Below are 26,049 nucleotides of genomic sequence, written 5' to 3'. Positions count from 1 at the left end.
GCGTGGATGGACTTACAAAGTCCTTACCCTTTTCTCAGAGCATAAGCTAGTTACCTAAGGACTGTACTACTTACTGAAAAGCTCCCCTAGTTAAGCACTTTTTAAAAACTCTCCTTCTGATTTCTTCAAGTTGGCCTCAGTTCCTCCACCCCAACCCCCTCACCCGCCAGTTAAATGTGTTTCTCTGCTTCCCCCTGTGGCCCCAGCCGGAGGGCAGACACACCCTGGCCTTCATTTCCATTTGGTTTTCTGTGGATTTCTCCAGGAGGCAGTGTGCTTCCAGCAGAAGGTCTTCCAATAAAGAAAGAAAAGAGTCGCCATCCAAGAAACAGCCGACTTGTTTGGAATAAACACTAATTGCTCTTAAGTATGAATGGTACAGTCCAGTCCCAGGAAACCAGGGGCCTTGTTTCACTTCTAGCAGTATCTCATCGCTGGCTTCATTTCTTAAATGCCAGTAACTTTCTCAGTATCAGGAATGTTAATCAGTTTTTTGTATTTTTCTAAAGCATATTTTTCTCTCTTCCTCCCCAACCCTCTCCCCACCCCACCCCCGTTTTCAGAAACGAGAAGGAATCCTCCAGTCTCGGCAAATCCAAGAGGAAATAACTGGTAACACAGAGTATGTCAACACCATTGTTGCCAGCGATTCTGTAATGGAACACAGATGTTTCTCCGAAATTCATCCATTTGCTGATATTTAGTTTTCATTTATTGGGATTGCAAGAGGGATTAGACTTCAGCCAATGATTATAGTTTAGCCTTTTCCATGCATTCAAAACATGCCTCTCAATGCTTAAGGTACAAACTTGGGTGGGGAAGTGGGGAGAGGGAATTAGCCGTGATTGAAAAATTCTAATTTTGTGGCACTCCAGGAAAAAGTGTGCCCAAAAAAGCCAACCAGCATGAAATCGTCATGCCATAAACATGGGATTGAATTTAAATTGTTAACCTTCAAAAGGACGTTTTTCTTCCTTTTCTGAATCTGATTTATATGGTCACGTGCCATGACCCAGAAAGTCCCTCTCTACCTTACAGTGGTGGAGTTTTTTTTTTTTTTAATTTACATTCACAGAAACTGGAATATCCGAATATGTAAGAGGTTTGTCAAAAGAAAGATAAGTTTTGTTCTCAAGCACAAAGAGTGGGATGGTGTGGGGGGATCTGAGATCACTGGGCAGGCCTGAGCCCTGGCCACACACAAAACCAGCAAAATTTGTTTGTATCTTCTCCTGCTCCCCCAACTTTCCTCTATTTTCCTTCAAACAAGACGAGCCAGTGGAAAGGGCAGGGGCACATGAAGCAATTATACCCGCTAAAACCTCACAGCCCAAAGATGGAGGAGAAAGCCATCCTTGGTTTATTTGACTTGAACACTAAGTTCATTATTCTTCCCAGTACACTACCTGCAAGTCATTGCTTAACAGGTGATAGATATACAGTTAGAATAAACATAATAAGAATTGAGAAAAAAGATGTATTGAGCATTTAGTATATACTAGAAATTATACTAAAATATTTGTATATATTAAATCATGTAATGCTCAGAACATCTGATTGAGTTGTTTACCGTGTTATCTTCATTTTAAGAGTAAGCAACCTGGAGCCCAGAGAGGTTTGGTAGCTTGCCCAAGGTCACACAGCAAGCAAATGGCTCTGTAAGACTTAAAGCTAAGTGGTCTGTCCCTAATTCTTATGCTCTCACTGCTTTGCTGCATCACTGCTGTGAGTATCGTTTCAATTCCTGCCCTCTTTGAGAAAACCTATCCTAGGTCAATGGCAGGTGCGCCTTGGTGGGTATCACAGGATGGACGGGAGAGAGCCAAACCTACCTTCCCAAGCCAATGCCTTCAGCAAACTGGGCAGTGAAATGCCATATTGGGATGGTCCCTGAGCCCTGCTCCTAAAACATGGTTGGGGATCCTGAATTTCTGAGTCCAGTATTCTTTCTCAATTGTAAGCAATAGTATGAGTTTATTTAAAGCAAGAAATAAAGTTAAAGCAAGTCCTTTAAGCATCAGTTATACCAGGCTTTGTGTGAACACCAGTATATCTGTAAAGCAAAGGGGAAAAAGAAGTGGTAATGTGGTAAAGACCACCCATAGTTGGAGACTTAGTGCAGAATAAGATGCCAAGGAAGGAAGCTTTGGGGGATCTGCAGCCAAAGGTGAGGAGAGAAGAGTCACACTGTTTTTTCTCTTCTTCCCGCAGGGCTCTTTCTGGAAGGCATGGTGAGTTGCGTAAGATTGTCCTCTGGTGCTGGTGCCTGCCAGTGGGGTCCAGTTAATTCAGCAGCAGCTGGAAGAACAGGCACTCAGCTTGCTTCCTGTGTGTTTGTCTGCACCAGCCTGGTGACAGGCTGGCTGGTGGGGAGGGAGGGTCAGCCGCTGGTGGGAAGAGGAGAAGGAACCGCAGCTGCAGTCCTGCAGGTCACTAGACCGTCGGCACTGCTGGGCTTCTGCGTGGGTCCTGGGCGCTCGCAGGGCGGTCTTGCTCTGCGAATAGTGTGGAAGTGGAGCAAGTGATGCGCACAGCACAGCACACCCCCCTCTCCCCACTCTGTCCAGCCCTTCTCGAAGCTGCCTCTTGGCTCATCACACCTCCTACCTCTCCCATTTCCCAGAACCTTGGGTTTGTCTCTAAGGTCTCTGAATGTCCAAGATCACAATTCTCATTCTCGGATTTAATCATTAAGAGTGGGTGCGAGAGTGGGAGAGGCAGCCCAGGACCACAAGCCTCCCAGGGCTGGGCTCCTCTTGGAAACTCCCCATTCCCATTGGCAGATCCATCTCCACTCTTTCTTCCTACTATTTATTTTTTGTTTGTTTGTTTGGCTGCCTCAGGTCTTAATTGCAGCACGCAGGATCATTTAGCTGCGGCATGCAAACTGTTAGTTGCAGCATGTGGGATCTAGTTCCCTGTTCAGGGATTGAGCCCAGGCCCCTTGCATTGGGAGCAGAATCTTAGCCGCCAGACCTCCAGGGAAGTACCTCCTTCCACTATTTCACCCCTCAGATCCGAGGACCTAGGGGCTGTAGCAAGGAAAATCCCTGCAGGGGGCATGGCCTCACTATTTTCTCTGATTCTATATGCACTGTGGATACTATTTTGAAATATTCTAATCATACTAAATAATAACTCAGATCAGCAGATACTTCAGAGTTTAAGGAGCATGTACTTTCTAGTCTTTCATCCTCATAACCCATCTAGGGGAGCTTCATGTCCAGTGCGCATTTTGTAGAAGAGGAAGGCAAGGCTAAAAGGATTGGAGTGACCGGATCCCTCAGGAGGGGGAGCTCCGCTTCTGTGCTGCAGCTCTGTGGCTCCCAGTCTGCCTATCTGCCCTCTACCAGGAAGCCTGTCTGGGTTTTGAAAATTAGAGAGTGAAGTGATTTGATATTTGGATGACATTCTGCTTTCAGAAAGCTTCAGAAACACTTTAGAACCATGACTAAATCATGGTATCAAGGGATACACAATAGTGACGAGAAATGGCTAGTTCCAAGCCAGACTGCCTGCTAGAGCCCCCCAAACCCAGCCTAAAGAGAGTCGATGTGGAGGGTGGACACACGTGCTTACACACACACAGAGGGGAAGAGGCCCCCAAGATAAGAAGCAACCCCAGACCTCTGTCCAAGCCCAGTTTCCCAAGTTTCCAGCACAGTTTATCCCCCAGAGAATTCTCACCTGGAGGTGACCGCTGGTCTGTAGAGGCTGGTGCCTGGGACCTGGGGTGGTACTAGCTCTGGGCTCTATTTGCTTTCTCTTTTTTTCAGAACGTGATGCTTTTGACACCTTGTTCGACCATGCACCAGACAAGCTCAACGTGGTGAAAAAGGTGGGAAAGAGGCGCCTGAGAGGGAGGGCGGGAGGGAGGAAGGGGAGTGAGACGTCAAAAGACATCAGGAAAACCCACCCCCAGCAGCTTGCAAGCTTTCTGAAACTGGTGTCATGTCCAGATGACCACAAACACAGGGCTTTCCTGCTTGATGTCTGTTTCACCTTTCTTGTTCTCGCTGGATGCCTTATCTAGTTTCTTTCTTCTCCCATTCAGATGACAGCATCTCTGGGAGGTTCTGAGGCTATGGGCCCCTGTCTTCCCACTCACACCAAACCCCCAGCCATCCCTGCTCTTCACGCAGACCTCCCTCTGTCTCCCTGGACACAGGCACCTGTACCAAGTAGAGGGGGGACTGGAAGGGACCCAATGTGGTCATTTCTCCTCTGGCCCCCTGAGCCTGGGCTCAGGCACCCCAGCTGTCATTCTGTCCTCTCACACTCCCCGCTCCTTGCCCAGTCTTGGGCCTGGCTATCTGAGTCATACAGTGCCTGGGACTGCAAATCCTGGGGGCCGTCCTTCCCTGTGGACACAGGAGTTCCACAAGAGCTTCACTGGCTGCGCCACCTTGGCTGGGCCTCGTCCTCTGTCCTCACGGTGGAGTCACAGGGCAGCCTCCGGGGCAAGAGTCTCCATCTCAAGGCCTGGCTTGTGCTTTTCTTCTAGACACTCATCACTTTTGTGAACAAACACCTGAATAAACTGAACCTGGAGGTCACAGAACTGGAAACCCAGGTGGGTGACAACCCCGAGTGCAGGGTTGGGGACAAGACCCCGCAGGCCCGCCACTGTTCCCAGGGCCCCGCGTCGCCGGGAGGCTTTCCCACCCTGACCCTGGAGCTTCTCTGGGGAAGGGAGAGGGAATTCTATTCTCCTCAGAGGGGTGAACTGCATAAGATTTCTCTGAATTTTTTCCTAGTTCTTCTTTTGAAAATCTGCAAGAGTATTGTCATGAACCCCTATGTACTCTTCACCCACATACACCGATTGTTAGCATTTGTCCACATTTGGGTTTGTTTTTTTTTTCTTTCCACCTCTAAATACTTCAGCATACGTCTCTTAAGAACAAGTACATGCTCTTAGAGAATCACAATACAGTAGTCAAATTCAGGCAGTTTTAGCATCAGTGCAGAGTTAACCTATTTTGGCTGAACCATGTGAAATTGCTGCTGCTTGACTACTCTGGACATGAGCAGTGTCACATGGTCCAGAGAAACACAGATGTCCTGATATTCTCACCTGAGCCGTGTAGCTGTCATGTCTCTTTTTAATAAAGAACAAATCCTTAGCCTGTCTGACTAATGCTGATATTTTTGAAGAATGTGAGCTATATGGTGCATAGAATCTATTTCTCTCCTTCATGATTAGAGGTAGGTTATGCATGTTCAAGAACAGTACCACTGAGACAATACTGTGTTCTTCTCAGGTATTTTTGTCCATCAGTTCGGTACCTGGTGGTGGTAACTTTGATCACTTGGCTAAGTTGGCATTCTCCCAGATTTCCCTACTGTAAAGCTCCTCCCCATTATAATTAATAGCTAATCTGTATTTAGGAGATACTCTGAGACTATGTAATGTGTCCCATTTCCCAATCTCCTTTCATTTGCAATTAATTTCTAAAGTGTGATTTTCTTTTGAATACATGGGCACCTCCTATATTTTTAAAGGTAATTCCCAGGTCTGTGACTGAGCTCTCCCTGGGTGTGTCTCAACTCTGGAGGCAGCGTCATATATGGGAGATGGGGACATTCTGCAGAAGTAATGATTACTGGAGAGAGCTGGAATGAGCCCTTGGAACTTCCTCTTCACTTTTCAAGGGCAGGGAAGGGGACGTGTGGGGTCTGTCTGCAAGTTTCACCGCCAGGTCATTGGAACTGCAATCGGGGGTGGCAGCAGGCTAGGTCTGTGGCACTCCGAGCTATGAGTAACCCTGACCCTAACCCAACGTCCTCTCTTGAGTTGACAGATTGGATTCTTTCATCCTCAAATCATTCCAGCCACAGCCAGAGGAAGGCCCAGATAACCTGTTCCATGATAGGGCCTTGATTTTGACACAGATGTTGGGGTCTGCTTCTCATGGTCCACCCTGGGGTGGCCTGGAATGAGTCATGCTCAGGCCCTACCCACCTGACTTGAAGGCCAGATGGATGAACACAGGGAGGAAGCCACTCCTAGGTCAAGTTCATGCTCAGGGTGGTTTGCCCATAACCAAGGTTGAGCCACAGCCCCACCAGCTAGTCACCCCGGAGAGCTCAGACTCTGGGCCCAGCCCAGATTCTGGGTAATTCAGTCTAGTATTTTAAAAGTTTCCTAAGATGCTTCCAAGAATTTTGACCTCTTGTGAACTCTAGCAACTGTTGTTTATATAAATGTTTGATGGCTCTGCCTCCTTTGAAAGGTTCTAGAGTATCAGGTATGCACCTGACTGCTATATCTTCACTCAGGCCTTTATCTTCTAAACCCACAGCACCTACTCCTTTCACACTCCCCTCATCTCACAGCCCCCCACTGTGCCCACAAAGCCTGCCCAGCACACATGTGCCTCCCCTCCCTTGCGTGGAAAGCCTGCACCCCTCTGCTTGGCTTCAGCGCCTGTTGTTCCTTTGACCAGGTTCTCAGCCAGTCAGGCCTCTGTTATCCTTGATGGAAGGGACCAGCTCTAAGCCTCTTGCCATAGCCCTGAGCACACAGTTGTGCTTTGTCAGCAAGAGCCAGGACGTTGTGTCCTGAATGCTTTGTTGTTTTCCAGGATAAAAAGTAGTGATAGCTAATATCTAATATGTGTTAAGTGTTGCCTATGTGCCAAGCAGTGTTCTAGACAACTTACACATATTTACCCTTTCCCTCCTGCTTGCCTTCCTGAACTAACTCCTGCTCATCCCTCACGTCTCCATCCAGGCAGCACCTCCTCTGGAAGCCTTCCCTGGTGCCTGCCGCGGAATGAGTGACCTCTCCCAGTCTCACGCAGGCCAGCATGTTTCCCTCCCTCAGAGCAGCAGCAGCTGCATGCCTGTCCTCCACAGGAGTCTCCCCGCTGGCCCATGAGTTCCTCCAGGGCCAAAGCCACACCTGACCCACCTCTGTGCTCCCTGTGCCAGATCAGGGCTTGGTACAGAGTCGGCACTCAATAAATACTAGACCAGTTGAGATCAGGAGCGTGGGCCTGTGTGTGGACCAGCCGGACGTGGGGCAGCAGACCTTCCCGCCTTGGGCCACTGTTCATCACTGCCCACCAGCAGCCTGCCTGAGGACATAGCCTTTGGGGGTTGACCTGGAAGCTGATGGGCCCCTGGATGGGCCAGGGCTGGAGGGCTAGAGGGCCCAGTGCCTTCACCTGGCTCTCTCCTCCAGTTTGCAGATGGGGTGTACCTGGTGCTGCTCATGGGGCTCCTGGAGGGCTACTTCGTGCCCCTCCACAGCTTCTTCCTGACCCCGGACAGCTTTGAACAGAAGGTAAGAGGAGGCCCCAGCCCATATGCCTGACCCATCTTCCCATACCTGTGCTAGGACCATCTGGGTAAAGGTGGTGGCTTCCTGTCTCCCCAGGGTCTTCAGTGTTTGGATGAGGTGGGGCCGTGGTGACACACAGCCGAGCTGGGGAACAGCGACCTACAGGCCCCTGAGCATCCCTCCTTTGCACCCCCTGGCCATACCCTGCCAGGGGCCACAGCCCAGCTTCATTCCTCCCCAGAGGTGACAGGGAAGGTAGCTGCAAAGTGGTCAGTCCCTCTCAGCTGAGTTCTGATGCCTCTCCTGGGCTGCCACCGCCCACCTGCTAGACAACAGGCATTTGGTCCCAAGCAGAAACCTTTCTCTGCGTCTTGAATGTCTTTTTTTTCTAAACTTAATTTTTTAATTTATTTTACTTTGGCCTCACAGGGTCTTCCTTGCTGCTCCCAGGCTTTCTCTGGTTGCTGGCGAGCTGGGGCTGTTCTTCCTTGCGGTGCCTGGGCTTCTTACTGTGGTGGCTTCTCTCATCGTGGAGCACAGGCTCTAGGGCGCACAGTCACAGTAGTTGCGGCTCGCAAGTTGCTCCACAACATGTGGAATCTTCCAAGACCAGGGTTCAAACCAGTGTCCCCTGCGTTGGCAGGCAGATTCTTAACCACTGCGCCACCGAGAAGGTCCTTTTGAACATGTCTTACTGTCAGATTCTTTCGACTGTGGGCACAGATGTTCCTGGGTTTACAGTCCTGGCCGTGACTCAGGAATACAGTAGGACATGGAGAGGACTTTTAACTCCTCCGGGAGTGCTTCACCAGCAGAGGCTAGGCCTCGTCCACACTCCGTGTGGCAGGCCCACTTTGGCCGCCTTGTTTCTGCTTCAAAAGCCAGCCTCAGTTTAGCTCAGCCCCTGCCCCTCTGGCTACAGTGCTCGTTCTTCCACTTTCCATGGGCAGGTCCTGGGGAGCCACAAGGGGCCAGGAATGAGTGTGCAGTGCCTCACACACTTCATTTCTCTTTCCAGGTCTTGAATGTCTCCTTTGCCTTTGAGCTCATGCAAGACGGAGGATTGGAAAAGCCCAAACCACGGCCAGAAGGTACTTTACTCTTCCCTGGGTTCATGGCAAGAGGCAAGACCTTCCCCTGCACACAGGTTTTCATGGCACAGAGCATGATTCGTGTTTGATACCAAAGGGAGACTGTCCTCTCTGAAACCGTCTTTGCCATTGCAAGGGAAGGTGGGACAGGGCACAGCTGCTCAGTTCTGGGGATGCTTGGTGAGCTGCAGATTGCACAGCCATGGGGGGGGGGAAAAAAGGAACCTGAAATCCCACGTGTGGGATCATCAGTATGAGGGCCCGTGCAGACATGATGCAGAGCAGAGATGCAGCTGCAGGAACTGTCCCAGCCTGATTTCCAGGTTCTTCTGTTCCTGGACAGGATGCTGACCTGCCCGAGAGCTATCTGCCAGGTAGGCAAGGGGAAGATGCAGAGGTCATCACAGGCACTCTGCTCTGAGCATAACTACCTTTTCTGCGCTCTGCCAGCTCCAACTCTGCCTAAGGACAAGGCTTGATTTGTCAGGTTTGCGTTGCAAAGGTTAAGGCTGAAAAAATGCAAAAAGCAGCAAAATGCTCCAGCAGTGCTCCCTTGCTTGTGCTTAATTAAAGCAATGCGCACATTTGTGCATGTCGGAGGAGATGGTGGGAGTTGGGCTAAATTGGAAGGACCAGATAAGGCTTTTGTATTTTTTTTCTTTTATACCGGAGTATACAATGTTGTGTTGGTTTTAAGTGTACAGCAAAGTGATTCCGTAATACATATAATCTATTTTTTTAAAAATTCTTTTCTCATTTAGGTTATTATAGAGTATTGAACAAAGTTCCCTGTGCTATATAATAGGTCCTTGTTGATTATCTATTTTAAATATAGCCATGTATACATGTCAGTCCCAAACTTCCAATCTACCCCTTCCCCTCTGGTAAACATTGGTTCCCTAAGTCTGTGAGTCTCTTTCTGTTCTGTAATAAGTTCACTAGTATCACTTTTTCAGATTCTGCGTATAAGCAATATCATATTTGTCTTTGTCTGTCTGACTTGCTTCACCTAGTATGATAGTCTCTAGGTCCATCCGCGTTGCTGCAAATGGCATAATTTCATTCTTTTTAAAGGCAGAATAATATTTATTGTATATATGTACCATATCTTCATCCATTCAGCTGTCAATGGACATTTAGGTTGCCTCCATGTCCCAGATACTGTAAACAGTGCTACAGTGAACACTGGAGTGCATGTATCCTTTCAAACCATGTTTTTCTCCAGATATATGTGCAAGAGTAGGACTGGTGGATCATATGGGAGCACTGTTTTTAGTTTTCTAAGGAATCTCCACACTGTTCTCCATAGTGGCTGTATCCATTTACATTCCCACCAATCGTGTAGGAGAAGTCCCATGTCCCTGCACCCTCTCCAGATTTTGTTTGTAGACTTTTTGGTGATGGCCATTCTGACTGGTGTGAGGTGAGATCTCATTGTAGTTTTGATTTGCCTTTCTCTGATAATTAGCAACATTGAACACCGTTTCATGTGCCTCTTGGCCATCTGTATGTCTTCTTTGGAGAAATGCCTATTTAGGCCTGCCAGTTGGTGTTTGGTTTTGTTTTTTTGTTTTTTTGTTTTTTTTTTTGGTATTATTTGTTTTTATATTGAGCCACATGAGCTATTTGTAAATTTTGAAGATTAATCCCTTGTTGGTAGCATTGTTTGCAAATATTTCTCCCATTTTGTGGGTTTTTTCATTTTATACATAGTTTCCATTGTTGTGCAAAAGCTTTTGAGTTTATTTAGTTCAGTTGACAATGGTGAAGCAAGTCTTGGAGGGATTTGATGCCAAGGCAGCAAGTTTGGACTTGATTCCATAACAGTAGGAGTCATGGAAGGTTCTTGAGCAGGTGGGTGGTGTGATCAGAGCTCTATTCCAGAGAGACGACTTGGAAGGCAGTGTGAGGCACCATCAGCAGCACTGGGGAACGTAAGAGGAAAAACAAGCTTGAGAGGGGACGTAAGTGTCAGCTTTGGAAACCTTGAGGTTTTAACCAAAGAGAACTGGAGTTCAGGCCAAAGAACAGGGCTGTGGTTATATCATTGCAAGTCTTCCACTTATATACCAAGAGAGAATGGAACAACAGGAAAGCATGTAAAGAAAAGAGAAGGGCTAGCAACAGTATCAGAGAAGGCAATGGCACCCCACTCCAGTACTCCTGCTGGAAAATCCCATGGACAGAGGAGCCAGGTAGGCTGCAGTTCATGGGGTCGCTAAGAGTCGGACACGACTGAGTGACTTCACTTTCACTTTCACGTATTGGAGAAGGAAATGGCAACCCACTCCAGTAATCTTGCCTGGAGAGTCCCAGGAACAGAGGAGCTTGGTGGGCTGCTGTCTACTGGGTCACACAGTCGGCCACGACTGAAGTGACTTAGCAGCAGCAGCAACAGTATCTTGTGGGAATGCCTTTACTCATGAGGACAGAGGACAAAGCAAGAAAACCAGAGGAGAGAGGTCGATTGTGAAGACATTAGTTGGTCCCTGTCTAATAACGCTTTCCAGACCTCAGTAACTATCAGCTGGCCAGCAAAGGCCAGTTTCTTAGTCCTATTTATCATCACCTTGTTCTGAGCACCTGGTTGCTGCCAGAGGAGAAGCTGTAGCAATGCTGTTGTCCCTCTTGAGGCTCTCTCCCTGCAAGGCCACTCGAGCCATTCTAATGCCTTTAAAAGTGGACTCTAAGCGTCCTGTGGCCAGCTGTTAAAAGCACCCTGCTTCTGGGTATGGGAGATGTAGCAGGAAGAGTTCCGGCCAGCATTTCTGCTCCGTCTTCTTGATCTGCCTAATGTGAAACTTTCTGGTTACAGATTGGAAGTTCTCCTTCTGACACCAGTTTTCAAGCATTTATACCCTTTAACATGGTTTTTCCAATATCAATTAGTCTATAGGGATATTTCAGCATATAGATGACATTTCTTATATAATTATTGAACTGCTTAATATGAAATTTCCTGACCGATGTGAATGGAAAAACATGTCTGTTTTATTTGCTATTATACTGGGCACTATGCCCATGCTGAGAATTTCCAGTGCATAAAGTAGAAGTGAAATAGAATTCTGTGAGACTGTACTTTGTGAGAAGTGTACAGCATTCTCTCTTGTTTCTTTGCTTCTACCTGAGAAGTGAAATTTGGTAGTAAATGCTGTAGACTTTTCAAAAAGTGCTTATCTAGGTAGTTCTTTGAGGGTGTTTCAACATCAAACTGGCTGTAGTAGAGGCATTTTTTTATGGCAGATATTTTTAAGGTCAGGAAAATGCTTCCTCTGCCATGCTGTTTCACACTCAAAGCTCTGTTATACCTTGAAATCCCCTGGAAACTTTGGGTTTCCATCTCAGATGACTTTTGCTACTCACACTTCATAATCTTTTAGTACCCCAGTTGTTGTTCAGTCACTTAGTCATGTCTGACTCTTTGCAACCCCATGGACTGCAGCACTCCAGGCCTCCCTGACCTTCCCCATCTCCTGGAGCTTGCTCAAACTTACGTCCATCAAGTCAGTGATGCTGTCAAACCATCTCATCCTCTGTCATCTCTTTTTTTCTCCAGCCTTCAATCTTTCCCAGCATCAAGGTCTTTTCTAGTGAATCAGCCCCAGTTAGTGTAAATGCAAGTTAAGCTTTAGCATCAAGTTCATGGCCAATGGAGCAGCTGAAATATTGGCATGAAGGTGGTGGCTTTCTATTTAGGGTGTCATACCATGCCTCTTCAGTTGCACATGACCACTCTGTAATCATTCAAATAGATCCATCTTTGAATATGGTTAAGATACCAGCACTCTAGGCAGATGGGGACTAGAAGACACCTAGAACCAGATAAGAATGAAGTCTGCATGTAAGACAGCCAGCAGGCTGATGGAAGGGCTAAAATATAAGGAGTCTAACAGCTGGGACCAGGCTACAGCAAACAGTGCTGAAAATCCAGGCAGGTGAAGGCAGGCTAGTGTAGATGATCAGTACTGTTTGTGGAAGGATTTGGTCAGAGGCTGGAAATATGGGAAATGATTGAATTTCCCTCCCCCATTCCCTTAGGAGATAGTTTACAGACCAGTGGCAAAATTTTTAAACTCTGATATGAGTGTCAGCAAGGATGCACAGCAACAGAGACTTTCTCTTTGTCCTTGTGTGCTTGCATGCTAAGTCACTTCAGTCGTGTCCGACTCTGTGCAACCCTAGACTATAGCTCGCCAGGCTCCTCTGTCCATGGGGTTCTCCTGTCCATGGGGTTCTCCAGGCAAGAATACTGGAGTGGGGTGCCATTTCCTTCTCCAAGGGATCTTTCCGACCCGGGGATCAAACTCACATCTCTTATGTCTCCTGCATTGGCAGGCAGGTTCTTTTACCACTGGTGCCACCTGGGAAGTCCCTATCTGTCCTATGTAATACATTTAGGACTTATCATAGGGGCTTCCATGGCACAGTGGGTAAGAATCTGTCTGCCAATGCAGGAGAGATGGGTTTGATCCCTGATCCAGGAAGATCCCACGTGCTGCGGAGCAACTAAGTCTGTGCACCGCAGCTACTGAGCCTGCGCCCTGGAGCCCACAAGCTGCAGCTACTGAAGCCCGTACTGTACAACAAGAGAAGTCATCACAGTGAGAAGCCTGAGCACAACTAGAGAGCAGCCCCCGCTTGCCTCAACTAAAATAAAAGAGCACCCACAGCAACTAAGTCCCAGTGCAGCCAGAACTAAATAAAATTATTAAAAAAAGATTGATCATACAAATGTAAATGTATGATTCAAAATGTCCACATCCTAATCCCTGGGACCTGTTATTACCTTACATGCTAAGAGAGACTTTGCAGATGTAAGCTGAGGATCTTCAGCTGGATCCTCATTGGAACCCCCACGACAATCCAGGATAACCAGAGTGATGTAACATGAGAAAGACTCCACCAGCCTCGCTGACTCTGAAGATGAAAGGAGGCCATAAGCTGAAGCATGCAGGCAGTGCCTAGAGGGTTAGAAAAGGCAAGAAAACGGATTCTCCCTGAGAATCTCCAGAGGGGAACACAGCCCTGCTGACACCCAGTGAGACCCGTTTTAGACTCTGACCTTTAGAATTGTAAGATGATAAATTTGGATTGTTTTAAGCCGCCAGATATATGATAATATGTTAAAGCAGCAATAGAAAACCAATATACCCTATGACTAACAATTCCACTCATAAGTAGGCAGGTCCATATAGCAGGCCGCTAGTCTAAGAATATCCATAATGGACTACACTGGCATGTGCATCCCCAGTAAGCAAGCTAAATAAATTGAAGTACACTCATACCATGGATTATTGCACAATGGCGACAATAAAAAGGAATGAAGTGAGAAATCACGAGAGAGACTTCTATTTGCTGAAGCATGAAGAAGTCAATGATTATCCTCTGCAAAAAAAGCAAGTGTAAAACTGGACAAAATGATCAAAAGCAGCCATTTCAAGGCACTGAAAACTTACCAGAAGTAGTTCACAAATTGAGAAATTTTCTTGAAAGACAACAGAACATAATTAGTTATACCTCAATAAAACCATAAAATATACATCAATGAAATTGTTTAAAGGATGAATCCTATAAACAGTTTTGAGTAAAAAAAAAAAATCAAAATAATGTGTAGTATAAATCTATGTATTATGAAGTATAAAAATAGGCAAAACTACAATTTGATGTTTAAGGGTTCATATGTTGCTGGTGGAACGTAATCTTATATCCTATGTATCAAGAGTAATCATGATAAAAGTGGGGATAGTGGTTACCTTTGCAGGGTGACTGTGAACCTGAAGGCAGAGAGGAAGGGGGTGCTTCTAGGGTACTGGCAATAGTTTACCTTGGACATGAATTGTGGTTACATGAGGGTTTTCATACAACTATTTAAAACTCTGTGTGTGTGTGTATAGCATGTACTTTTCTGGATGCTTGTCATATTAAAAAAAGTTAATGTAAAGCTTATGGCTAAATCACTAGACAGGGTAGCAAATCACCACCAAAATAACCCATACCAAAGGATGGAAACAGGAGAGCAAGGCAAAGACTGCGTATGAGCTCCATCCATTAGAGATGGGATGGAGGCTGGAACACAAAGGACATCTTAGAGCCTGGACTCACCCTGCGTAGGGGGCTTGTGACCACCCCATTTATTCCAGCCCCCACCAGTTGGTGGCACTGAGCCTCCCGATTTCCCCCCACCTTGGTCAGGGAACTCAAAGATGGAGGTAGGAAGGCATCAGAGAAGGGACTTCAGACTGGGATGAGGGCGGCTGGGGTGGCCCAAGTGGGTCCATGGAGGGCATGGCCTTGAGTCTGACTTGTTTCTTCCTTGGCCTTGACCAGACAGCTTCTGCTCTGGCTGTCTATCCAGAAGCCCTACCATCCTGTCTGCTCCCAGACAGGGACTCTGGACCAGCATAAAGAAGAGATCAGAGCAGTACTGACTTGCTAATAATACAATTTATTAGCCCAAGTTTTGCAGGGAGTCATAGATCATTCCCAGGAATCCAAAGCTCCTTTCCTAGCTGAGAGGGCCCACCTACTGGCCTACCAGGAACTACCTGTGTGGCCCTTGGCTTTCTTGCTAAGAGCACACAATAAGTAGTGTCTCTGATTATAGTCCCCCACTTCACCAGGCCCACCTTGTGGTGATGACCTACAGAAAGAATGAACTCAGATTTCCCAAGGAGCAGGGCTTACTTTATGTGAATGGTACCCCCTGGAGTTGTGCAATGGAGACTTAACAGACTTAAGCACAGACTTAACAGCTATCCATTAAGCTCTGCTACTAGGCAAAGATGGGAAAGTTGAAACTACCATTTAGGGAGCCCTTCATATGTTCATGAGGCTTCCCTGGTGGCTCAGACGTAAAGCATCTGCCTTCAATGCGGGAGACCTGGGTTCGATCCCTGGGTCAGGAAGATCCCCTGAAGAAGGAAATGGCAACCCACTTCAGTACTCTTGCCTGAAAAATCCCATGGACAGAGGAGCCTGGTAAACTACAGTCCATGGGGTCGCAGAGAGTCAGACATGACTGAGCGACTTCTCTCTCTCTCTCATATGTTCACAAAACCCAATCTTACCAGTGAGAAAACCCGATTCCAAGACATTAAATGGCTTTAAGCAGATCATTAACGCATTGTAGTGAAGATACACTTCAAATTTTAGTGGACATTAAAATTAAAACAGAGGAGACGTATCAATATGACAGTAGATGGATGCAGAGTGCACCTCCTTCGTGAACACATCAAAAATATATCTACATGTGGAATAATTTTCACTGAAAACTAACTGGAGACTGGCAGAAAGACTCTTGTACAACCAATGCTATATAAAAGATCCGCACAGAACTGGGTAGGAAAGGAAGGGAAGCAATCAAGGACCTCTGCTCCTGGGAGGGGATGCATATGAGGAGGGGGATCACATGGACAGAGATCCTCCCTGGGGAGGGAGCAGTCTGAGCCACATATTGGGCACCCTGGCCCTGGAATCTGACACCAGGTGGATGAGTCCCCTTAGGTTTGAAAATCAGTAGGACAAATAGGAGGGCTATATGAAACCTAGACTCTTCTCATGAGGAGCACACTTGCTAGCTCTCAAAACAAGGCAGAGGAAGCAGACTGAAACAGCAGGGGACCCTGGCTGGTTTGCCATAACGGCCCCAGCATATGCCCCAGCCTGCAATGTGTACCGCTCCAGCCCCACTTGCTCCGTGATGCTGCTCCACGCTAAGGCAAGGGCTGCTGCGGCCGAGGGGAATGCTCAGTTTTGAGGGAGGGAGCTGGTTTGGACATGGAACAGCCTCTGAAAGGGGCAGGGGAAACTTCTTCTGGTGCTTATGGAGCCAGCACATCAGAAGTGGTCTAAGACCCTAACTAGGGCTGGGACCTCCACAGCCCACACATAGACCACCTCTGAGACCCAGTCCAGCCCAATCCTGCTCTGGTCTAGGGAGAGGCGATGGGCGGGGAAGATCACACACTTATGGGGAACAGAGCCAGTTCAGTTCCCACCTGAGGGCTTCTGCTTCAGCAACTTGGGACCCAGCCTCTCTCCCAATAGGGTGATAGCAGCCACTGAGCAAAGCAGAAGGCCCAGCTCACACCTAGCTCTACATCTAGCCCCCCCCATCTCCCAACCCCACCTCCTGCCAGCGTGACACCTGCCAGAACACCGTGGGGAACAATGTGACCCACGCTCATGTCAGACCCAGCTCTCCCACCAAAGCCACTGGACACATGCAGACTGCATAGTCACTTCCACGTACGGACATCCATGGAGTCGGTAACTGTTTCACCTAATCTCACAGGGACAGAGCAAGTTAAGCAAGATGACAAGATACAGGAATTTATTTCAATTGAAAGAACAAGAGAAAACCCGTGGAAAAGAAACAATGAAATGGAAGTAATTTACTTAATAAAGAGTTCAAAGCATTAGTAATAAGAATGCAAAGTGTATTAGGGAAAAGAATAGATTAATACAGTGAGATTTTAATAAGGAACTAAAATTTTAAAAAACTGATCAGAAGGAGTGTGGAGAGAGGGAACCCTCATACATTGTTGGTAGGAATGTAAATTGAACAGCCACTATGGATTACAGTATGGAGGTTCCTTAAAAAACTAAAAATAGAACTACCATATGATCCTGCAGTCCCACTCCTGTGCATATATCTGGAGAAAACCATAATTGATAAAGATGCATACACCCTTATGTTCATTGCAGCATAATATACAATAGCCAGGACACAGAAGCAACCTAAATGTCCATCAGCAGAGGAATGGATAAAGAAGATATAGCACATATATACATGGAATATTATTCAGCCATAAAAAAACAGTTAAATAATGTCATTTGCATGAAAACTCATGTACCTAGAGATTGTCTACTGAGTAAAGTAAGTCAGAGAAAAAATCAAACAATATAACCTATATGTGGAATCTAAAAAAATGTTACAAATGAACCTGTTCACAACCCAGAAATAGTCACAGATGTAGAATACAAATTTATGGTTATGGTAGGGGGGAGGAAGGGGTGGAGACATAAATCGAGAGACTGGGATTATACACATATAATCTTAATTATTATAAACACACTACTATATATAAAAGAGATAACTAATAAGGACCTACTGTATAGAATGGGGAATTCTTCTCAATACCCTATAATGACCTACATGGGACAAGAATTTTTAAAAGAGTGATATATGTATATGTTGAATGGTTCTATGGAGACCTACAAGACCTTCTAGAACTAACAACAAGAAAAAAAAAGATGTCTTTTTCATCAAACGGGACTGCAATGCAAAAGTAGAAAGTGAAGCCTGGAGTAACAGGCAAGTTTGGCCTTGGAGTACAAAATGAAGCAGGGCAAAGGCTAACAGAGTTTTGCCAAAAGAATGCACTGGTCATAGCAAACACCCTCTTCCAACAACACAAAAGATGATTCTGCACATGGACATCATCAGATGGTCAAGATCAAATTCAGGTTGATGGTATTTTTTGCGGCCAAAGATGGAGAGACTCTATACAGTCAGCAAAAACAAGAACAGGAGCTGACTATGGCTCAGATCATGAACTCCTTACTGTAAAATTCAGCCTTAATTGAAGAAAGTAGGGAAAACCACTAGGCCATTCAGATATGACCTAAATCAAATCCCTTTTATGATTATACAGTGGAAGTGACAAATAGATTCAAGGGATAAGACCTGATAGAGTGCCTGAAGAACTATGGATGGAGGTTCATAACATTGTACAGGAGGCAGTAATCAAAACCATCCCCAAGAAAAGGAAATGCAACAAGGCAAAATGATTGTCTGAGGAGGCTTTACAAATAGCTGAGAAAAGAAGAGAAGCGAAAGGCAAAGGAGACAAGGAAAGATATATCCATCTGAATGCAGAATTCCAAAGAACAGCAAGGAGGGATAAGAGAGCCTTCTTAAGTGAACAATGTAAAGAAATGGAGGAGAACAACAGAATCTGAAAAACTAGAGATTGCTTTAAGAAAATTAGAGGTATCAAGGGAACATTTCATGCAAAGGGGCATGATAAAGGACAGAAACAGGATGGACCTAACAGAAGCAGAAGAGATTAAGAAGTGGCAAGAATATATAGAAGAACTGTACAAAAAAAAAGTTGTTAATGACCAAGATAACCACAATGGTTTAATCACTCACCTAGAGCCAGATATCTTGGAGTGCAAAGTCAAGCGGGCCTTAGGAAGCATTGGTACGACAAAGCTAGTGGAGGTAATGGAATTCCAGGTGAGTTATTTCAAATCCTAAAAGATGATGCTGTTGAAGTGCTGCACTCAATATACCAGCAAATTTGGAAAACTCAACAGTGGTCCCAGGACTGGAAGAGGTCAGTTTTCATTCCAGTCTCAAAGAACAGCAATGGGAAAGAATGTTCAAACTACCACACAATTGCACTTATTTCACATGCTAGCAAGGTAATGCCCCAAATTCTTCAAGCTAGGCTTCACAGTATATGAACTGAGAACTTCCACATGTACAAGATGGTTTTAGAAAAAGCAGAACAACCAGAGATCAAATTGCCAACATCTGTTGGATCACAGAAAAAGCAAGAGAATTACAGAAAAACATCTACTTCAGCTTCATTGACTACGCTAAAGCCTTTGACTATGTGGATCACAACAAACTGTGGAAAATTCTTAAAGAGATGGGAACCAGATCACCTTACCTTCCTCCTGAGAAACCTGTATGCAGGTCAAGAAGCAATAGTTAGAACTGGACACGGAACAACAGACTGGTTCCAAATCAGGAAAGGAGTACATCAAGGCTGTATATTGTCACCCTGCTTATTTAACTTATATGCAAAGTACATCATGAGAAACGCTGGGCTGGAATAAACACAAGCTGGAATCAAGATTGCCGGTAGAAATATCAACAACTTCAGATATGCAGATGATACTACTTTAATGGCAGAAAGTGAAGAGGAACTAAAGAGCCTCTTAATGAAGTTAAAAGAGAAGAGTGAAAAAGCTGGCCTAAAACTCAACATTCAAAAAACTAAGATCATGGCATCCAGTCCTATCACTTCATGGCAAATAGATGGGGAAACAGTGGAAACAGTGACAGACTATTTCCTTAGGCTCCAAAATCACTGTGGACAGTGACTGTAGCCACAAAGTTAAAAGACATTTGCTCCTTAGAAGAAAAGCAATGACAAACCTAGACAGCATATTAAAAAGCAGAGACATCACTTTGCCAACAAAAGTCCGTCTAATCAAAGCTATGGTTTTTCCAGTAGTTATGTACAGATGTGAGAGTTGGACCATAAAGAAGGCTGAGCACTGAAGAACTGATGCTTTCCAACTGTAGTGTTGAAGAAGACTCTTGAGAGTCCCCTGAACGAGGAGATCAAACCAGTCAGTCCTAAAGGAAATCAGTCCTGAATATTAATTGACACTCCAATACTTTGGCCACCTGATGTAAAGAGCAGATTCATTGGAAAAGACCCAGATTCTGGAAAAAATTGAGGGCAAGAGGAGAAGGGGGTGATGAGATGGTTGGATGGCATCATTGACTCAATGGATATGAGTCTGATTTAATCTCCAGAAGATAGTGAAGGATAGGCAAGCCTGGCATGCTGCCATTCATGAAATCACAAAGAGTTGTACACAACTAAACGGCAGAACAATAGCAATATATATATTTATAACTGATTCACTAGAGACAATTATATGCAAACAAATTTGACAACCTAGAAGAAATGGACAAGTTTCTAGAAATAGAAAGCCCACAAAAATTGAATCAAAACGGCAGTTTGAACTGACCTATCACTAGGGATGAAATTTTTGTTGTTGTTGTTTAGTTGCTGAGTCACGTCCTACTCTTTTGTGATGCCATGGACTAGAGCCCACCAGGCTCCTATGTCCATGAGATTTGCCAGGCAAGAATAAGGGAGTGGGTTGCCATTTCCTTCTCTAGAATATCTTCCCGGCCCAGAGATCAAACCTGTGTCTTCCAAACTGGTAGGTGGATTCTTTACCACTGAGTCACCAGGGAAGTCCAGAGATGAAACAGAATCTGTCATTTTAAAACTCCGTACAAATAAAAGTCCAGGACCAGATGGCTTCACAGGCAGTTCTACCAAACAAAGGAGAACTTACACCAATCCTTCTCAAACTCCTCCAAAAAACTGAAGAGGGGGGAACACTCCCAAAGACATTGTCTGAAGCCACCATCACCCTGATACCAATACCTAATAAAGATACTACCAAAAAAGAAAACCACAGGCTATTATCTTTGATGAATATAGATGTAAAAATTCTCATCAAAACATTAGCAAACTGAATCCAACATCATATGAAAAAGATCATAGACCACAACCAAATGGATTTATCCCCAGTACACAAGGATGCTTCAGCATATGCAAATCAGTCAATGTGATACACCACATACAAAAGAAAAGACAAAAACCACATGATCATCTCAACAGATGCCAAAGAAGCATATGATAATAGTCAACATCCATTCATGTTAAAAACTCTCACCAATGTGGGTATTGGGGGATCATCTCTCAACATAATAAAAGCTATTCATGACAAATCTATAGCCAATATAATAATAATGAAAGCTAAAAGTCTTCCTGCTAAAATCTGGAACAAGGACATACACTTTCACCTCTTTTAATCGACATAGTATTGGAAGTCCTGCCAACCACAGCAATCAGATGAGAAAAAGAAATAAAAGTTATCCGAATGGGAAGGAAGAGGTAAAATTGTCATTACATGCAGATGTCACGATTCTCTATATATAGAAAACCCTAAATACTACACACAAAAACTACTAGAACTGATAAATTCAGCAAGGTAGCAGGATATTAGATTAACGTACAAAAGTCAATTGCATTTGTTTACACTAACAATGAAATATCAGAAAGGGAATGTGAAAAACAGTACCAGACTTTCATAGTGGCCCAGTGGTTGGGAATCCACCTGCCAAGGCAAGGGACACAGGCTCGATCCCTAGTTCAGGAAGATTCCGCATGCCATAGGGTAGCTGAGCCCATGTGAAACAGCTACTGAAGTCTGAGAGCCCTAGAGCCCATGCTGCACAACAAGGGAAGCCAGCACCCTCGGAAGCCCATGCGCCGCAGCTAGAGAGCCCCTGCTCGCCACGAGTAGAGAAAGCCCGCACACAGCAATGAAGATCCGGCAGAGCCAGAAATACATAGATAAAGTTTAAGATAAATATTCTAGAAGCAGCATTAAAAAAAAAAAGACCATTCAAAGTTGAATTCCCAAAAAAGAAATACTTAGAATAAACCTTACAAAAGAAATGGAAGACTTATACACTGATGACTATAAAACATCAATAAAGGAAATTGAAGATGATTCAGAGGAGTGGAGAGATATCCCATGCCCTTGGATTCGAAGAATTCATATTGTTAAAATGGCCATACAACCCAAGTGTGTGTGTCAGTTGCTCGGTCATGTCAGACTCTTTGCAACCCCATGGACTATAGTCCACCAGGCTCCTCTGTCCATAGAATTCTCTAGGCAAGGATACTGGAGTGGGTTGCCATTTCCTTCTCCACACAACCCAAAGAAATCTCCAGATTTAATACAATCCTGTCACTCATGACATATTTCAAAGAACTAGAACAAACAATCCTAAAACGTATGTGAAATCATAAAAGATCCATGATTGCCAAAACAATTCTGAAGAAAAAGAACAAAGCAGAAGGCATAATCCTCCCAGACTTTTGGTTACTACAAAGTTTCAGTAATTGAAGACAGTGTGGTACTGGCACAGAAACAGCCAGATGGATCAATGGAACAGAATAGAGAACCCAGAAATACACCCAAACACCTCCAGTAACTTTATTTTTGATAAAGAAAGTAAGGATATACTATGGGAATTAAGACAGTCTCTTTAACAAATGGTGTTGGGAAAGTTGAAGGGCTGCATATAAGTCAGTGAAGTTAGAACACACCTTCTCTCACCATACACAAAAATAAACTCAAAATGGCTTAAAGACTTAAACATAAAACATGACACCATAAAATTCCTAGAGAGATCATAGGCACAGCATACCCTGACTTAATTCGTACCAGTGTTTTCTTAGGTCAGTCTCCCAAGGCAATAGAAATAAAAACAAAAATATACAAATGGGTCCTAACCAAACTTACAAGCTTCTGCATAGAAAAGGAAACCATTTTTAAAAAGACAATGTACAAAATAGGAGAAAATATTTGCAAGTGATGTGACTGACAAAGGCGTGTAATTACCAAAATACACAGCAGCTCATACAGCTCAAGAACAACAAAAGACAAACAATGCAATCCAGAAATGGGTAGAAGACCTAAACAGATCTTTCTCCAGAGAAGAAATAACAGTGGTCAAGACACATGGAAAGATGCTCAGTCTTGCTAATGACTAGAGAAATGCGAGTCAGAACTACGGTGAGGTACCACTTCACACCAGTCAGAACAGTCATCATTAAAAACTCCCTTGTGGCTCAGTCCGTGGTAAGGAATCCACCTGCTAATGCAGACGACACACGTTCAGTCCCTGATCGGGGAAGAGCCCATGTGCCGCAGAGTGACTAAGTCCATGCACCGCAACTAGTGAGCCTGTGCTCCAGAGCCCTGGATCTGCCACTGCTGAGCCCACGTGCTGCACTGCTGAGGCTTGTGTGCCCTGCAGCAAGAGGGGCCACCGCAATGAGGAGCCTGTGCACCGCAGCTAGAGGGTGGTCCCTGCTTGCCACGACTGGAGAAAAGCCCCTGCACAGCAACAAAGACCCACCACAGCCAAAAATAATGGATAAGTAAATAAAATTATTTTTAAAACTCCACAAATAACAAATGCTGGAGAGGATGTGGAGAAAAGGGAACTCTCCTGCACTTTGGTGGGGATGTAAGTTGGTACAGCCACTATGGGAAACAGGATGGAGGTTCCTCGGAGAACAAAAAACAGAATTACCATATGACCCAGCAGTCTCACTCCTCAGAATACTTCTGGACAAAACTATAATCCAAAGAGCTACATGCGCCCCTGTGTTCACAGCAGCACTCTTCATAATAGCCAAGACATGGAAATAACCTAAATGTCCATTGACAGCGAATGAATAAAGAAGAATCCATACATATATCAATATACAATGGAATACTACTCAGCCGTAAAAAGGAATGATTCCCTTGGCAGCAACACAGGCACAACTAGAGATTATCATACCAAGTGAAGTCAGAAAAAAGAAAAATAAATACCATATGTAATCACTTATATATGGAATCTAAAATATGGCACAAATGAACATATCTACAAAACATAAACAGACTCATAGAGAACAGACTTGTGGTTGCCAAGGTAGAGGGGGTTGGGGAAGAGATCAAGTAGGAGGTTCGAGTTAGCAGAGGTAAGCTATTATATATGGAATGGATAAAGAACAAGGTCCTACTGTATAGCACAAAGAACTTATATCATCCTTCTCAACTGTTATAAAACACTGAAGAGAGGAGGGCATTCATAAATTCATTCTACAAGGTCATCATGACCCAGATACCAAAATCAGGCAAAGATACTACAAAAAATAAAAAATTACAGGCCAATATCTAAGATAAATATATGTAAAAATTCATGACAAAATATTACCCAAATTCAACAATATAAAAATCCCCAAATTAAATGGGATTTATCCCAGGAATGCAAGGATAGTTCAATTCAGTTCAGTTCAGTTGCTCAGTCGTGTCCAACTCTTTGCTTCCCCATGAATCACAGCACACCAGGCCTCCCTGTTCAACACCATCTCCTGGAGTTCACTCAGACTCAAGTCCATCGAGTCAGTGATGCCATCCAGCCATCTCATCCTCGGTCATCCCCTTCTCCTCCTGCCCCCAAACCCTCCCAGCATCAGAGTTTTTTCCAATGAGTCAACTCTTCTCACAAAGTGGCCAAAGTACTGGAGTTTCAGCTTTAGTATCATTCCTTCCAAAGAAATCCCAGGGTTGATCTCCTTCAGAGTGGACTGGTTAGATCTCCTTGCAGTCCAAGGGACTCTCAAGAGTCTTCTCCAACACCACAGTTCAAAAGCATCAATTCTTTGGCACTCAGCCTTCTTCACAGTCCAACTCTCACATCCATACATGACCACAGGAAAACCATAGCCTTGACTAGATGGACCTTAGTCGGCATAGTAATGTCTCTGCTTTTGAATATGCTACCTAGGTTGGTCATAACTTTTCTTCCAAGAAGTAAGCATCTTTTAATTTCATGGCTGCAGTCACCATCTGCAGTGATTCTGGAGCCCCAAAAAATAAAAGTCTGACACTGTTTCCACTGTTTCCCATCTATTTCCCATAAAGTGATAGGAGCAGATGCCATGATCTTCATTTTCTGAATGTTGAGCTTTAGGCCAACTTTTTTGCTCTCCTCTTTCACTTTCATCAAGAGGCTTTTTAGCTCCTCTTCATGTTCTGCCATAAGGGTGGTGTCATCTGCATATCTGAGGTTATTGATATTTCTCCCGGCAATCTTGATTCCAGCTTGTATTTCTTCCAGTCCAGCGTTTCTCATGATGTACTCTGCATAGAAGTTAAATAAGCAGGGTGACAAGATACAGCCTTGACGTACTCCTTTTCCTATTTGGAACCAGTCTGTTGTTCCATGTCCAGTTCTAACTGTTGCTTTCTGACCTGCATACAGATTTCTCAAGAGGCAGGTCAGGTGGTCTGGTATTCCCATCTCTTTCAGACTTTTCCGCAGTTGATTGTGATCCACACAGTCAAAGGCTTTGGCATAGTCAATAAAGCAGAAATAGATGTTTTTCTGGAACTCTCTTGCTTTTTCCATGATCCAGTGGATGTTGGCAATTTGATCTCTGGTTCCTCTGCCTTTTCTAAAACCATGGTTCACATATTGCTGAAGCCTGGCTTGGAGAATTTTGAGCATTACTTTACTAGCATGTGAGATGAATGCAGTTGTGCAGTAGTTTGAGCATTCTTTGGCATTGGCTTTCTTTGGGATTGGAATGAAAACTGACCTTTTCCAGTCCTGTGGCCACTGCTGAATTTTCCAACTTTGCTGGCATACTGAGTGCAGCACTTCAACAGCATCATCTTTCAGGATTTGAAATAGCTCAACTGGAATTCCATCACCTCCACTAGCTTTGTTCGTCAGTATCCCTAAATCAATGTGCTACATCACATTAAAAAAAGGAAGGATAAAAATCATATGATCATCTCAGTAGACACAAAAGGTGAAAGTGAAAGTGAAGTCACTCAGTCGTGTCCGACTTTGCGACCCGTGGACTGTAGCCCACCAAGTTCCTCCCTCAATGGGATTCTCCAGGCAAGAATACTGAAGTGGGTTGCCATTTCCTTCTCTAGGGGATCTTCCCAACCCAGGGATCTAACCCAGGTCTCCCACATTGCAGGCAGACGCTTTAACCTCTGTGCCACTATTTGACAATATTCAACATCCATTCATGATAAAAAAAAATTCTCAAAGTTGGTATAGAAGGAACATATCTTGATACAATAAAGGTGATTTAAGATAAGAAAGCCTTTTTAAGTGAACAATGCAAAGAAATGGAAAAAAACAATAGAACAGGAAAAACTAGAGATCTCTTTAAGAAAATTAGAGATAACAAGGGAACATTTCATGCAAAGATGGGCATGATAAAGGACAGAAACAGTAAGGACCTAACAGAAGCAGAAGAG

At 44.7% G+C, this 26,049-nt stretch overlaps 1 protein-coding gene and 1 long non-coding RNA gene across 4 annotated transcripts in view; one reads left to right on the top strand and one right to left on the bottom strand.

Annotated features, from left to right (window-relative positions):
• Positions 1-26,049, top strand: part of PARVA (parvin alpha) — a 166,818-nt gene that overhangs the window by 130,272 nt on the left and 10,497 nt on the right. For all 3 annotated transcript variants that reach the window (XM_015101013.4, XM_042233043.1, XM_060399887.1), the window contains exons 7-12: positions 564-622; positions 2,212-2,231; positions 3,777-3,838; positions 4,505-4,573; positions 7,190-7,291; positions 8,307-8,379. In XM_015101013.4, coding sequence (XP_014956499.2) covers positions 564-622; positions 2,212-2,231; positions 3,777-3,838; positions 4,505-4,573; positions 7,190-7,291; positions 8,307-8,379 — 385 coding nt within the window. The remainder of the gene's footprint in view (positions 1-563; positions 623-2,211; positions 2,232-3,776; positions 3,839-4,504; positions 4,574-7,189; positions 7,292-8,306; positions 8,380-26,049) is intronic.
• Positions 1,039-25,726, bottom strand: LOC121816688 (uncharacterized). Its single transcript, XR_006056348.2, has 3 exons — positions 13,166-25,726; positions 3,688-10,304; positions 1,039-2,495 (listed from the first exon to the last, which is right to left on the bottom strand). It is a non-coding gene; the product is annotated as an uncharacterized LOC121816688 (long non-coding RNA).

This window comes from Ovis aries, chromosome 15, assembly GCF_016772045.2.
Source record: "Ovis aries strain OAR_USU_Benz2616 breed Rambouillet chromosome 15, ARS-UI_Ramb_v3.0, whole genome shotgun sequence".
NCBI lineage: Eukaryota > Metazoa > Chordata > Mammalia > Artiodactyla > Bovidae > Ovis > Ovis aries.
Note: the sequence above shows the minus strand (reverse complement) of the source record. Positions and strands in the feature narration are given on the sequence as shown.